Source organism: Capra hircus, chromosome 12, assembly GCF_001704415.2.
Source record: "Capra hircus breed San Clemente chromosome 12, ASM170441v1, whole genome shotgun sequence".
NCBI classification, from domain to species: Eukaryota; Metazoa; Chordata; class Mammalia; order Artiodactyla; family Bovidae; genus Capra; species Capra hircus.
Window position 1 is genome coordinate 74,196,547 of NC_030819.1, and position 16,473 is coordinate 74,213,019.

The 16,473-nt window shown below is 37.1% G+C and overlaps 1 protein-coding gene across 3 annotated transcripts in view; it reads right to left on the bottom strand.

The window, feature by feature from the left end:
* Positions 1-16,473, bottom strand: part of DGKH (diacylglycerol kinase eta) — a 203,415-nt gene that overhangs the window by 18,511 nt on the left and 168,431 nt on the right. For all 3 annotated transcript variants that reach the window (XM_018056794.1, XM_018056791.1, XM_018056792.1), the window contains exons 19-25: positions 14,556-14,673; positions 13,446-13,556; positions 13,209-13,305; positions 6,878-6,985; positions 2,159-2,272; positions 1,551-1,685; positions 510-673 (exon numbers count right to left, since the gene is read on the bottom strand). In XM_018056794.1, coding sequence (XP_017912283.1) covers positions 510-673; positions 1,551-1,685; positions 2,159-2,272; positions 6,878-6,985; positions 13,209-13,305; positions 13,446-13,556; positions 14,556-14,673 — 847 coding nt within the window. The remainder of the gene's footprint in view (positions 1-509; positions 674-1,550; positions 1,686-2,158; positions 2,273-6,877; positions 6,986-13,208; positions 13,306-13,445; positions 13,557-14,555; positions 14,674-16,473) is intronic.

Sequence of the window (16,473 nt, forward strand, 5' to 3'; positions counted from 1 at the left end):
GAGCACATACAGAACAGAAAATATATACAATAACAAGAGTGTACATCAGGCAAGCTCTCCCTTGTGTTTCAGGAAGTCTGAGACCCGGCCTGTCCTGGTGTCGGAGTGGACTGATGAAGGAAAACAGGGATTTCGGAGGCACAAGTGAAGTGAAAGTCGCTCAGTCGTGTCTGACTCTTCGCGATCTCATGGACTGTAGCCTTGTAGCCTATCAGGCTCCTCCGTCCATGGGATTTTCCTGGCAAGAGTGCTGGAGTGGATTGCCATTGCCTTCTCCAGGGAATCTTCCCGACCCAGCGATCGAACCCGGGTCTCCCGCACTGCAGGCAGACGCTTTACCGTCTGAGCCACCAGGGAAGTTTCTGAGGCACAAGGGAGGTAGCAAATGGAGAACAGAGGCGTCCCTTCCAGAGACCTGGAACCCCCGCAGAGACGGATTCAGACTACGGAAAGCAGAACGGGCCATGCCCGGCGTCCTCGCAGCCGCAGGGCTCGCGGGGCTCGGGTACCTGGTGATGAGCTCCTCGGCCGCCTGCGAGCACAGCTGCATCTGAGACACTTCCTCCGTGGCCAGGTCCGCCGCGTGCTGGATGTACAAGTGCGTTCGGAGAACTGGCTTACCAGAATCGCACTTCTGCTTATCTTCCCAAGACTTCAGGGTGCTTTCAAAGGCCTGTTTAAAATCAGTAAGGCAATGAACTGTGCGCTTAGAGCTAAACACAAATAAATGTGTGTTTAGATAGTACACGAATGGGTTTAAAACTACTATTACTTTTTTCCTAATCCTAACACTTCATGAAATATATTGCAAGGATGAAGAAGATATCTTAAAGTTTTCTCATATATTACAGCAAATAAAAAGTAATGTAACTGATGATCATTATATCAGAAAGTTTTTAAAAAGCTTCAACTTATGCGTCAATATTTACTACTATATGAATAACAAACAGGATGGATGTTGTAGTCTTATTTGTTATGGGTGTGACCTTAATTAAGAATACATATTCTGGTAAGGTAAAACTGTAACGACAGAAAAAGATGGGGGTGCCAGGGTTGGAAAAAGGGAGGGAGGGATGTGAGGAGGAGGACAGGAATATTTAGGGCAGTGAAACTATTGGGCATGAATCTGTAATGGTGGACACAAAAGATTATACACTTGTCAAAACCTATAGAATGGATAACACAAAGTATTACTTCAGTGAATAATAATGGATCAATAGTGGTTCATCAGCTGTAATAAATGTACCACGCTAAAGCAAGACATTAAGGGGAACAATATAGGGAAATATAATAGGGGAATTCATGTGTTTGTCAGGGAGGTGAGGACGTATGTGGGACCAGAGATAGTTTCTGCTCAATTTTTCTCTAAACCTAAAAAAAGAAACCATTTTCAGAACTAAATAAATATTTTTTAAATGTTTTTAAACCAGAATAATCTAACTGTCAGACTTTAAAGAAAATTTAAATCTTTTCCCTGGGCTTGTTTTTCACGACAATTGACTTTTCACAGGCTCAACAGACTCTAGAAGAACTTATCTTTGGTTACGCACCCTGTCCCTGGTGAGCATCTGAGCTCTGTTCTTGTGCACGATCTTGATAATCCCTGGAGGCTGAACCCATGCTTCTCCGTCCACCTGCACTGGGACTCCCTCGTCACCAAAGATAGTGATCTTCACTGTACGGCACTGAAATAAAGTGAGTTATCTGAGAGTACAGCTCATCTGACACTCAGTCTTGTATTCAACGCTGACTCTCAGTCCATTCTGTGGAATGGGATGTTATGCTTTTCTGCGTAGGATGACACAGTAACAACTGGAATAACAAGAAAGCCCATTATTTTATAGATGAGTATACAGCGTATGAGTACTTAGCTTCTCAACAGCCCAAGCGGTGAGGGCTTCTCAGCTGGCATTAGTGGTAAAGAACCTGTCTGCCAATGCAGGAGATTTATGAGACATGGGTCCGATCCCTGGGTCAGGAAGATCCCCTGGAGGAGGGCATGGCAACCCACTCCAGTATTTGGGCCTGGAGAATTCCATGGAGAAAGGAGGCTGGTGGGCTACAATCTATAGTGTTGCACAGAGTCAGACACAACTGAATCGCCTTAGCACGCACATGCACACAAGTAGTGAAGTCAGGTTTGAGTAGGGAAACCAACCTGGGCGATTCGATGGTGCTGCAGTTTAATGACCCTTGAAACGGCCATTTGCACGCTGTCAAATATTGCAACGACTTCTAGGATCTTGTCATCAAATGATGGTGCAGCAAATATCTGAAAGAAAAACCACATTACACTTTCACTAATACAGTTAAGGTTTAAACGAAGTGGCCCAGCAAGCAATGTACACCCTGCAACATATATATTTTTAAAAATATATAAAAATGGGAAGCAGAAAAATAAGCAAGTATTATCAGTAAATGATACTTCAAGGACAAAATTAATCACTGAAGAGAGCTTAAAATAAACATAATAAAGGTTTGAAAACCCATGGATATAATACTCATGACCCTCTTATAAAGCAATCTTGACAGGAGTGAACTAATATATTTCCAAATAATTCATCTTGGGGTGTGTGTGTGTGTGTGTGTGTGTGTGTGTGTGTGCGCATGCGTGCGCTGTGCTCAGTCATGTCTGACTCTTTGCAACCCCATGGACTATAGCCTGTCAGGTTCCTCTGTCCATGGAATTTTCCAGGCAAGAATACTAGGGTGCATTGTCATTTCCTACTTAGGGAATCTTAGGGATGAAATCTGCATCTCTTGTTTCTCCTACATTGGCCAGAGGATTCTTTACCACTGCACCACCTGGAAAGCCCAATCTTGGCATAAGATGTAGTAAATATCTGTTTATATATAACTCAGGTATCTCAATTAAATGATGCATGTAACTTTAGGAAACATTAAAATTTCAGAATGTGATGCAGATTTCAGAAAATTAAAGCTAATGTCCACCACTGCACCACCTGGAAAGCCCCATCTTGGTATAAGATATATTAAATATCTGTTCATACATAACTCAGATATCTCAATAAAATGATACATGTAATTTTAGAAAACTTCAAAATTTCAAAAAGTGATACAGATTTCATACAGTTAAAGGTAATGAACATGGAAATTGCAATCGAGTTCACTTGATATGTTTTAAGGGAAATTTTTCAAGGTGTTACAAGCGGTGTCTGCATGTGCTTTATTATATATCTTACTACAACTTTTTAGGGCATTTAAGAACATGAAAAGAAATCTCAGAAGATGAAAACACGTGGGCTTACTTTGTTTTGATGTTAAATGTATTTTCACAAAATTAACCTAAAAACTTTAAATTTCAGCTCTATTACTTTGTTCCTTTTACTCCCTCTTTTTACTGTATCACACATAATTATGCCTCTGAAAAAAATTCAATGTAAAGTAGTATCATAATTAAAACTTTTACTGAAAATCTCAGGACACAAATTTGGGAACTTTTTGTTATCAGACTACCTGGTTTTAAACTGTCTCCTCCACTTATGAATTGTGTAAACTTGTGTCAGTTTCTTCACTGATAAAATTTAGATATAAATTGTGGGCATTCATATGATAATCTCAATAGATGCAGAAAAAGCCTTTTACAAAATTCAGCATCCATTTATGAGTAAAACTCTTTAAAAAATGGGCACAGAAGGAACCTACCTCAACGTAGTAAAGGCATATATGTTAAGCCCACAGCAAACATTATTCACAGTGGTGAGAAACGGAAAGTATTTCCCCTAAGATCAGGAATAAGACAAGGATGTCCATTCTCGCCACTATTATTCAACATAGTTTTGGAAATCCTAGCTACAGGAATCAGAGAAGAAAAATAAATAAAAGGAATCCAGATTGTAAAAGAAGAAGTAAAGCTCTCACCATTTGCAGATGACATGATATTATACATAGAAAACCCTGAAGATAGTATCAGAAAATTACTAGAGCTAATCAGTAAATTTAGCAAAGTCACAGGATACAAAATCAATACACAGAAATCACTTGCATTCTTATATACTAACAATGAAAAATCAGAAAGAAAAATTGAGGAATCTATCCCATTCACCATTGCAACAAAAAAAATAAACTGTCTAGGAATAAATCTACCTAAGGAGACAAAAGAACTGTATACATAAAATTGTAAAACACTGATGAAAGAAATCAAAGATGACATAAACAGCTGCAGAGATATTCCACATTCCTGGGTAGGAAGGATCAATATTGTGACAACAACTATACTACCAAATGCAATCTACAGATTCAATGTGATCCCTATCCAATTACCAATGGCATTTTTCACAGAACTCGAACAAAAACATTCACAATTCATATGAAACACAAAAGACCCCAAATAGCCAAAGCAGTCTTGAGGAAGAAGAATGGAGCTGGGGGAATCAAGCTTCCTGTCTTCAGATTACACTACAAAGCTACAGTCATCAAGACAGTATGGAACTGGCATAACAACAGAAATATAGACCAATGGAGCAAGATAGAAAGCCCAGAAATAAGCCCATACACCTATGGGTACCTTATTTTTAACAAAGGAGGCAAGAATATACAATGGGGAAAAGACAGCCTCTTCAATAAGTAGTGCTGCGGAAACTGGACAGCTACATGTAAAAGAATGAAATTAGAACACTTCCTAACACCATACACAAAGATAAACTCAAAATGGATTAAAGACCTAAATGTAAGACCAGAAACTATAAAACTCCTGGAGGAAAACATAGGCAGAACACTTGATGACATAAATCAAAGCAAGATCCTCTATGACCCACCTCCTAGAGTATTGGAAATAAAAACAAAAGTAAACAAGTTGGACCTAATTAAACTTAAAAGCTTTTGCACAGCAAAGGAAACTATAAACAAGGTGAAAAGACAAACCTTAGAATGGGAGAAAATAATAGCAAATGAAACAATTGACAAAAGATTAATTTCCAAAATATACAAGCAGCTCATACAACTCCATGCCAGAAAAATAATCTAATCAAAGAGTGAGAAAAAGATTTAAACAAACATTTCACCAAAGAAGACAAACAGATGGCTAACAAACACATGAAAATATGCTTAACATTGCTCATTATTAGAGAAATGCAAATCAAAATTACAAGCTATCAGCTCACACCAGTCAGAATGGCCATCATCAGAAAGTCTACAAACAATAAATGTTAGAGATGGTGTGGAGAAGAGGGAACCCTCTTGCACTGTTGGTAGGAGTATAAATTGGTACAGCCACTATGGAAGACAGTATGGAGATTCCTTTAAAAACTAGGAATAAAACCACCATATGACCCAGCAATCCCACTTCTAGACATATACCAAAGCAAACCAAAATTGAAACACACACATGTATCCCTATGTTCATTGCAGCACTATTTACAATAGCTAGAACATGGAAACAGATGTTCTGCAGATTTTTATCAACAGATAAATAGATAAAGAAGCTGTTTTACATACACACAATGGAATATTACTCAGCCATAAAAAAGAACGCATTTGAGTCAGTTCTAATGAGGTGGATGAACTTAGAGCCTATTTTACAGAGTGAAGTAAGTCAGAAAGAGAAAGAGAAATACCATATACTAATGCATATATATGAAATCTAGAGAGATGGTACTGATGCCTTTATTTGCAAGGCAGCAATGGAGAAACAGACAGAGAGAAGAAACGTATGGACATGGGGAGAGGGAAAGAGAGGGTGAATGTATGAAGAAAGTAACATGGAAACTTACATTACCAAAGGCAAACTAGACAGCCAATGGGAATTTGCTGTATGTCTCAAGGAACTCAAACAGGGGCTCTGTATCAACCTAGAGGAGTGATTGGGAGGAGCTTGGGAAGAGGTTCAAGAGGGAGGGGACATATGTACACCTATGGCTGATTCATACTGCTGTTTGATAGAAAACAATAAAATTCTGTAAAGCAATTATCCTTCAAATAAAAAATAAATACATTTAAAAATTTTATTTTTTAAATGTGGGTTATTAAGTTATGAATGTGAAACTCTCAGAACACTGTCTGCCTACCTAGTAGGGGTTCAAGAAATATTAGCTTTATTTATCTCAATCTCACTGATTTCTTCTTCTTGAAATATTTAAGAGTGATGGTGGGCTGACAACTGGTTGCTAATTTAAATTTCTATACTCCAATAGGATTGGAATATATTCATATTATGAAAATTACAAATATTTTCCAATTTATTTTATACCTTAATCCCTGCCTGCACATTTAAGAGCTCTGAGAAATTGTTTCAGTGAGAGCCATTACATCATAAGCCTCAAGTCAAAGGGCCTATCATTCAGCGTATATGACTCTTCAAAGACCATGGTAAACTTTCCAGTTTTATTGTTATATACACATTAATAAGTGTCATCTCTCATCTTGAGAACAACTGCATTTCTTAGGTTGTGTTTGATCTTTTTTACTAAAGAAGAGTATAAAAACAGAAATAACCATATACCTCAACAACCAAGTGAGCCCTTTGACATTTCTAAAAATTAAAACAGTAATAAAATACAAATTTAGAAAAGCAAAGATACAGAAAAGTATTTTGGTAGGCAGAATAATATTCCCCTCTCTGCCTTCCAAAATGCCCGTGTCCTCATTCCTGGAACCTGGGAATGTCACCTTACACGGCAAAAGAGCCTTTGCAGATGTGATTGAATTAGGGACCTTGAGATGGGGAGATTATCCTGGATGACTGGGGTGGGCCCAGTGTAATCACAGACGTCATTATAAGTGGAAGCAGGAGGCAGAAGAGATCAGAGTGATGCAACATGACAAGGAAGCAACCGCCTCCATCAGCTATGGGGATGCAGGGAGGGACCTCATGCCAAGGAATGTGGGCAACTTCTAGACAGAGCCAGGGAATACTTACATCATCTTCTTTAGTTCCACCCCAAAAGTTAGTGCCTCCGGCATAGCTGGGGATGTTCAGCACTGCTATTCCTTGCAGGCTGGGGAGAGGAATATACTGCCCGTCGCACTGTAAGGACAAAAGCTGAGAGGTCAGATCCAAAGAGCAGAACCACAAGTTTGGAAGACAGTAGAAGACCAAGGACAATGGAGGAAAGTGGTGGTGACGGCAGCTTTCCTGTGAATATATTCCTACACGTTTTATTTTTTAATTTACAAAATTTTACAGAGTAAATAATCATAGCAGAAGTTGTTACAGAAAAACAGATAGAAAAAAAGTGTTTTATAAACCAACCTCAGTGTTCACTGATGAATAAATGGATTAAAAATGTGATATATATATACATGTACATATATATATATATCACATATATATATAATATGCTGTGCTATGCTTAGTTGCTCAGTTGTGTCTGACTCTTTGTGACCCTATGGACTTTATCCCACCAGGCTCCTCTGTCCATGGGATTCTCCAGGCTGGAGTGGGTTGTCATTTCCTTTTCGAGGGGATCTTCCTGACCCAAGGATCAAAACCCATACCTCCTGTACTAGCAGGCGGATTCTTTACCACTGAGTCACACATGAGTAAGTTCTTGCTGAAGAGAAGGATTTAGCCTTTGTCTTGAAAGCAAGGAGTCTGCAGATGTCATACTTAAAACAGATGTTGTATTTTTACTAGTTCTCAAATTAAACTAAAAATTAAAAAATAATTAATGTAATTTTATAAAAATTCCATTTTAATGCCCAATGAAAATGATTTTCAACCTCTAGAACAAATGAGAATCTGGTCTGAACCCACTTTTCAAAAATTTTAAGTAACTGCGAATACTTCCTAACACTAACCTCCACAAGGTGTTTTTAACCTTTCCTTTCCTTTGCATGACAACACAGTCAAAGGCTCAAACTGTATCTGGGCACCTAGGGCGGTTCCCAGCACATAGCAGGTGCTCAGTGAGTGTTTGATAAATGAATGAACATAAAGTATTCAGTTGAACAATAAACCTTTTCTGAACTCAACTGAACTAATATTTTTGTGTGCTTTAGAAAAAAGTCATATGAGTCACAAAGGAAATGGAAAAATGATATCTTCATAAATATAAAAGGAATACTAAAAAAATTCAGAGCAGTTCTTAAAGATTTTATCAACAAATATACTATTTGCAAGCATAATATGGCATAAGATGAAAATGTCAAATGCTCCATATACTTTGCTGAATTTAACACACATCCATTAGGAAAACACCCAGGGTTAAGAGTTTAGTGTCCATTTATATAGTCTCAGGGAAAGTATGAGCAGTACAGATTCAATAAATTAGGGTCACCTGACTCAACTGTTTCTTTCAGATTCAGGAGTAAATTCAGCAGTGTTATATTTTTTGTATAATCTTCTCTAATCTCCTATTTCCACTTGTTCATGATGCTGCAAAATGCTTTAAAACTGCAGTTACACTTTTTTTCTGATTAGTGTTTGCTTTTCAGCTCCTTTCATTAGGAAATATGGGAAGACAGTGGGCCTGTTTTGAATTCTGTCACTTATTTGGTCAAATACCTTAGACTTTCAGAGATTCATTTTGCTCATCTGGAAAATGGGCTAATAAAATTTCGTCCACAGTGTGGCCAACAAGGTGTGGGACAAGAAAACATCTATAACACATAGTAGGGAGTCAATAAATGTGTTTTTTCAGTTATAATTACAAATTAATGTTTTATGGGGAAAAAAACTGGAGTTGAAGTTTTGGCTTCTCCAGATACCAACTGCTTGATTTTAATGAGGTAAGTGACTTAAAATGAAATAAATTTTAATAAATTTAATTCTGAAATTAATAATACTTGCCTCATAAAGAATGATAACTCTCATAAAGTTTAAGTATTAAACATAATATGTAGAAAACATTCAGGAAGCTTCAATTATTATTTTTGTTGCTCTTTAGTCACTCAGTCGTGTCTGACTCTTTTCTGACCCCATGGACTGCAGCCTGTCAGGCTCCTCTCTCCATGGGATTTCCCAGGCAAGAATACTAGAGTGGTTTGCCATTTCCTGCTCCAGGGGATCTTTCCAACCCAGGGATTGAACCTGGGTCTCCTGCATTGGCAGGCAGATTCTTTATTACTGAGTCACCAGGGAAGCCCTCGATTATTATGTAACATGACTTAAAATGTAGCTATAATCATTATTATTGAATGAACTAAACAAAGATAGAAATTACTGTAAGCCAATTTTAACAAATTATGGAAACAACTGTTATGAGATTATGGAAATATGTGAAATTACAAAAAAATATGAATTAAACAACTCTTTGTTATATTTTATTAAGGATTACGGGTGAACATTGTTTTTCTCCTTCATGTATCTTAGTATTTAAAGGACTCAAAACAGTATTTGATCATTGCTGTTGCTGCTGCTAAGTCACTTCAGTCGTGTCTGACTCTGTGCAACCCCATAGACGGCAGCCCACCAGGCTCCCCTGTCCCTGGGATTCTCCAGGCAAGAATACTGGAGTGGGTTGCCATTTCCTTCTCCAGTATTTGATTATTACTTCACTTAAAATCTAGAACAAGCTGCTTGATGCATGTAAATTAGGTATATCTGGACAAAAAAGTCATCTTTAAGAAAAAAATTTGAATCTTAATGACATTTTTCGTTCATAGGTCAAAGGTATTTCTGCTCTAAAAATTATAAAATTTGATATTACAACATTATTCTATGTTTCTGGCATTCCCATGATTGTAGAGAGGATTATAAATGTCATTCAAAGGTTCTAAATCTTCATACCTATCAGATTCACAGGGCATATGGCTTGAAAAACAGGGTTTATATTTGCATTAATTCTTTACAGTTTAAACTGTGATTTCTTACAATTAAAGATTTTAAAATTTTAAAAATAAAAAAATAAATAAAATTAAAAAAAATAATAAACTGTGATTTCTCATATCAATGAATTATAATTCTGCACATAAGCATTATTTTATCCATTTTGCAGTTGGAAAAGCCAGGGCCAAGGTCTTTGCTTTGTGCAAACTCAAAGTCAACACATGACCTCTATACAACACAACAGGGGAAGGCAGACTCCTGAGCAAAAAGTTGAGATTTTTTTTGGCCAGTGACTGGCACTTGGTGAAAAGGGATCTTTCTGAGAAAAATTCCCTAAGCCCCGCGTCTCTCTTCTCCACCTTTATCCCAAGTGATCCAACATCAAGGAAATTAATTTTTAAACAATGGACCTTCCATGGTCCTCAGGAGTAGCAGATGTTTTGTTGGTTTATTTTTAACTATAGCAAAGAATTCTCTTAATTTTTCTACTTTACCTTTTATGCATATTAACAAGATGCTTTCACCTATCTTGTTTTCCTAAATTTACTTTCCTTTTAATCACTGAATATAAATTTCTGTATCAGCTCAGAATTATATCAAGTTCTGAACCTGAGGTTCAAAAACCAAGGGTCCATGGATAGATTCACTGTCTGTTAACTGGAATGGTAAAAACATATCTCTCATAGTCAGCAATCTCTGAAATCTAGCAATGCATTCAATTATAAATGTAGACAACAAACCACACATTGGCAATACAGTACTTGTGACTTTATCACAATAGAAACCAATATTTTGTATTATATTACAGATGTTTCAGATATCTTTTAGTATCATTTATGTTCATCATTACTTCAAAAGTAATGGTCAAAGTGTGAAGTGTTAGTCACTTAGTTGTGTCTGACTCTTTGCAACCCATGGACTGTAGCCCACCAGGTTCATCTGTTCATGGAATTCTCCAGGCAAGAATACTAGAGTGGGTTGCCATTCCCTTGTCCAGGGGATTTTCCTGACCCAAGGACTGAACCTGGGTCTTCCATATTGCAGGAAGATTCTTTACTATCTGAGCCACCAGGGAAGCCCGCGCTTACTATTATATATACCACTAGATTTTTGTCATTGGATGTAGCGATAAAGAAACAAATATATTACTCTACAATGCTTTAAAAATATTTTGTAAATTTATTTCAATATTATTTTATTTTGTGTCTATATATATTTAAAGAGTGCTTTAAAAACAATATTCCGAGAAGGGGTCCATAGTTTTTACTAGCGTGCCAAAAGGGTTCACAGGTCAAAAATTGTTAAGAACCTCTGCTTAATGGGGATTACAAAGCAGCTGTGTAGGATACTGTTCAGAATTTGGACCATCAATCAAAAAGGACAGAAACAGAACTTCTGAAGACCTGAAGGCTCTCCTAGAAATAAAGCAATCCAGTCATTCTCACTCTGGACAGTTCCCCAAATCCTAAAGATGGCCAGCTATGGGTCTTGACCACACAACACCTAACAAATTATGTAAATAATCATTTGCCTCTCTGCTTCCCTCTCAAGTCAGGGCCAGGACCTGTGCAAGCTTATGGGGTTAACAAAGATGAACACAGCTTCTTACCCATCCTTAAGCAGAGTGTAGCTGACTAGGGGACATGAATAAGGAAAATGACTATATAGGCAATCCATAGGCAAGAACCCAAGTTGAGCAATGGATGGGGTGGCCAACAATAGCATTTACAGAGTATGAGCCTTCCTGATTTTGTACCTTTCCAGCCAGGAACATCTATTTTAATTTCATAAGCAATGATAAATCAAACCAGTGGATCACACAGCTGTGCTCTAGAGTGGCAGGTAGAATGCGTTTATTTTTGCTAGGACTTTTAGTTGATAATGAATGAGCCAGACACCTCTTTGGTCCACATTCCACTATTAAGATAACAACTAAAATAAAAAACATTCTGTTTAATTCCTTGAGCTGTCAACTTAAGATCTGTCCTGGTGGCTCAGACAGTAAGGAGTCTGCCTGTAATGCAGGAGACCTGGGGTTCGATCTCTGGGTTGGGAAGATCTCTCGGGAGAAGAAAGTAGCAACCCAGTCTAGTATTCTTGCCCTGAGAATCCCATGGACTGAGGAATGTGGTGGGCTACAGTCCATGGGGTCGTAAAGAGTTGGAGAAAATGGAGCGACCAACAATTTCCCTTTCACTGTATGCAGTCTATACCTCAACTTAAAATATCCGGTTATAAAAAGATACAAGATAGGAGAGACAAGCCTATCATAAACAGTGAGCTCTGGACCAAAGGTGAAAGAAAATAATACCCTAAGAAATGAGTACACTTCTCGGGGCTTCCCTGGTGGCTTAGTTGGTAAAGAATCTGCCTTCAATGCTGGATCCCTGGGCTGGGAAGATCCCCTGGAGGAGGGCATGGCAACCCACTCTAGTATTCTTGCCTGGAGAATCCCCATGGACAGAGGAGCCTGGGGGGCTATAGTCCATGGGTTTGCAAAAAGTCAGACACGACTGGGCCACTAAGCACACACATACAGGACACTTCTCAGAGCCATGTCCTCTATCTTCTTTCTTCTGTTACCAGATTAAAGAACTTCTGCTGTCCTTATCATCCTATTTAAATTAGTAAAAACAAAAAAAAAAAACTAGAAAATGTAAATGCTCAGAATCTCTTTTGATTTTATTAACTTGTTGTTAGAATTAATTGGAACAAAGTATACATTTAACTTAAAATTTTCTATATACTGTGAATGGTATTTTCAGGGATTTATGAAACTTCAGGCATTATAGAACCAAGTTAGAATTTGGAAAGTTAAGTGAAAAAAAAAATCTCATAAAAATGCTACCCTAGGAGGGAGGTTCCAGAGGGAGGGGGCATAGGTATACCCTATGGCTGATTAATGGTGATGTATGGCGGAAACCAACACAGCAATGTAGAGCAATTATCCTCCAATTAAAAATAAATAAATTGAAAAAATGCTGTCCTATGTATACACACACTTCCATGGTCTGGCCTTTTCATGGGGAACCCTCAATTTCATAGAAACATCTAAATTTCAGGATCTAATGATAATGGTAATTAAGTGTATCACTCATATCCAGTGTCTAATACCTCCTTTGGCATAAAGTAGAAAACCACTTTTATTTTTTTTCCCCTCTAGTGCTTAAGCACTATTCAAGAGAATAAAGTGTGCCCTAAATGTCCTAAGTGTTAGTCACTTAGTTATGTCTGACTCTTTGCAACCCCTTGGTCTGTCCATGGAATTCTCTAGGCAAGAACTAGAGTGGGTAGCCATGCCCTTCTCCAGGGGATCTTCCCAACCCAAGGTTCAAACTGGAATTTCCTGCAGTGCAGGCAGATTCTTTACCATCTGAGCTACCAGGGGAGCCCATTCAAGAGAACAGTTAAGGCCAAATCAGCTCCACAAATAAATCTTGCAAGATAATCTGAAATTTCTTTACTATCAAGATGAACTTACTTCAAGTTGAACCCTCTGTTCCAAATTCTTGTATGATCTTTGTAATAATTCCCGAGTTCCAAGTACTCCATACCACATCAAGTTTTTAGTTCGGCTTCTGAAAATAAACGTTGGTGGAGAATTTCTATAACTATTATTTATTTACCCTTTAAAGGCAGAGTGAGCCAAAGAGGTAATGAATGAAATTAAAGTAGAATTGCCTTTGTGTAATTACATTATCACTATTATCCAAATTACCTGCATTTTTCAGGGTGCTCCTCTCTCTTATTATTAAATTCTAATGAAATTTTTGCATCTAATCCAATCCCAAAGTAATTGTTCATGACACATTTTTCTGAATAGCCATCTCTACAATAAGGAAAAGTACATGAAAGTCAATTTCAGGTTCATAACAACAATTACAATTTGCACACGAAATAACGCTTGACATCATTTAAGCTTACATTTCCTATAGAAAAGGGGAAAGTTTACCAGGAATCATTTCTTGTTTATGAGCCATGTGCATGCCCCAGTGTGTCGTAAATTTCAGAACCAGTGACCTAATGGGACTGCGGGCAGGGGAAGTGGACACAGTAGTGGTAATGCTTTTTCTATTAATTGTAACAAAATCTTAGTTCTTCTACTTCCGATGTAAGCCCCTCACTACACACATAAATGAGAGGGCCTCACAGTCAGATGCTAATACTCTTTTTTTGGTCAGAAAGTCTCCTCCACACTTGCACTTTTACTGAATATTTATTAAGCAGAAAACAACTAGATTAGTCCCTTCTTCTAGGTGCTTAAAAAAAGTACAAACGAGTGTGGTACACTCCTTCAGGAGTGTCATTAGAGAAATGAGACATAAAAAAGCAAAATTAAATATGGAAGTAAAACAAAGATTCAGTACATATTTGAACAACTGATGTTTTAAAGGAATTTTAAGAAGGGAAGGGATCAGTGTGAGCCAGAAACTCCCCGAAATAAGCACACCTTGACATTGAATGTGGAAAGATGGCAGAATTGGCAAGGCTGAGAAAAAAAAATGAGGTGAAAGGAACAGCAAAATTACGATTATGAAGGCACTGATAAATAAAACATTCCAGGGAAAAGTGTATACAGCTGTGACTCATTTTGCCATTGGCTTGGTATCCGAGACTATAGGCTGGAAGGGACCTACCTTAGATCATTAAAAACCACTGTATTTCACATATGTTAATGTATTCATCATCATCAACTTTTGAAATTTTCTGATGATTCTTTTTTTGGATGTGGGACTATTTTTATTGTAATGTATTTTAAATGTCACCATTCATATAAAACAGAAACAAGGAAAGCCAAAACAAAATATATGCAAAAGTATATTCTTACACTGAATCTGGGTCTGGGTCAATAAATGGCGTTGCACCAAAAGGGTCAATATTTGCTAGCAACATTTTGTTGATAATAGAACTTCCAGCAATTGAGGCAGCTAGTCCTGCTCTTAAACCTGGCCAGAAAAAAAAATACAGGATCACACATTAAGAGAAAAACAGAAAGAGCCAATCCATTGTTTTTAGTTTTCATCAGAAACATCTTGCTCCCAAAGCATGGAGCAAAATGTCTCCACGCTTTTCAGTGTTTGTTCTCATTAATCAAAACTAAGGATTATGATATTGGTAAATACAAGGTTTCTGATGCTCCTTTATATGATCTGTTGTCATAAAAAGCGAAAGAGATAAGGACCTAAATAGGAGTCGCTTCGTGACAGTTTCTTATTTACCATCAATGATTCTGTAATTTCAACAAGTAACCACTGCTTCCTTTTCACTGCTTAGCAAAGAAGGTAGGAAGTCTGTAAGGAATTTACAACAAAGGCCAAATTATCCAGAATGTCACAGTTATCATTTTCACACTCTCAAAGCACAGACAATAATACTCAAGTAAAAATGCTGACATACAAGGGTGCAAGCTCAGTGTTGGTGCCAAGAATAAGGAGTAAAATATTAAACCTAGGTATTTATGGATTTTAGAAGAATACATATGTCTTGAACATAAAAATGAAGCATCTTACCTCTAAATATGCAAAACTTCACATTTATTTCAACAACTAGTTAGCTTTCTACTAACTAGTTATAATATTCAAAGCTAATGAGTTTTATGATTTACCAAACCGAATGTTAAGGCCAGAAGCACTAAGGAATAAGGACCCCAGGGAACAGACAGACAGAAATGAAAGAATAGTGAAGAAAAGTATGTTTTGCAATTGAGAAACACTAGGAAATTAGGAAACAAAGTCCTTTCTTTAGCTAAACATTCCTTTCTTCAACAAAGCGCTCCTCTTAGAAATGTTCATTATTTTAGTTACAAAGTTTTAGCTGATTATCAAATAATCAAGACTAACTTTATTCTGTCATTTACTCTCATAGTTTCCAATATACAACGGCTATGCCAGTTCTCTTTACATCTAAATAAGTAAATAAATGAACAAAACCACCATGCTGGTGAGAGAAAAACAGCTTGAAAAGATGAAGAGTCATAATTCAGATGCCCCAAAGAAAAGCATAGTATTTTCTAAAATGTTTCAAGGTGAGCCATATGTACAGTTTCCATCCAGAAGGGTCCAGGTTTGAAGAGAGAAAGGACCTCTAAACTTAGAATCCTTTCCGGAACCAAATGTGTCCTGGATTTATCATTTATACTTTAATATTTTCATTAAGATATAATTCACATACCATAAAATTCACCCCTTTAAAGTATATAATTAAGTTTTACATACACAAAGTTGTTCAATGATCATTACTACCTGTTTCAGAACTTTTTATTACCACTGAAAGAAACCCCATATGGGTTTGAAGTTATTTTCCATTCCTTCCAGGGCCCCCATGTCTTAGATCCTGGAAACCATTAAACCACGATCTCTTTCTCTATAGACTGGACTCTTCTGGACATGCTATGTAAATGGAATCATATAATATGTGCCTTTTTGGGTTGAGCTTCTTTGGCTTGGCATAATGTTTTCAAGGGTAATTATGTTATAGCATATATCAGTGGTTCATCCTTTTTAATGACTGAGTAATATGCCATGGTATGGACACACCACATTTTGCTTCTCCATTCATCAACTGATGAATATTTGGGTTGTTTTGACTTTTTGACTATAATAAACAATAATAAAGTCTCCAAATATTACTCTTGAATTGTGATACACCTTCAAAAAATCATTTGTAGAAGAGACTGATTTTTAGGGTGTAATCTAGGTTCCAAACTACTTTGGAATGAATTTGGAAAGTTTTCACTAAGGCAAACA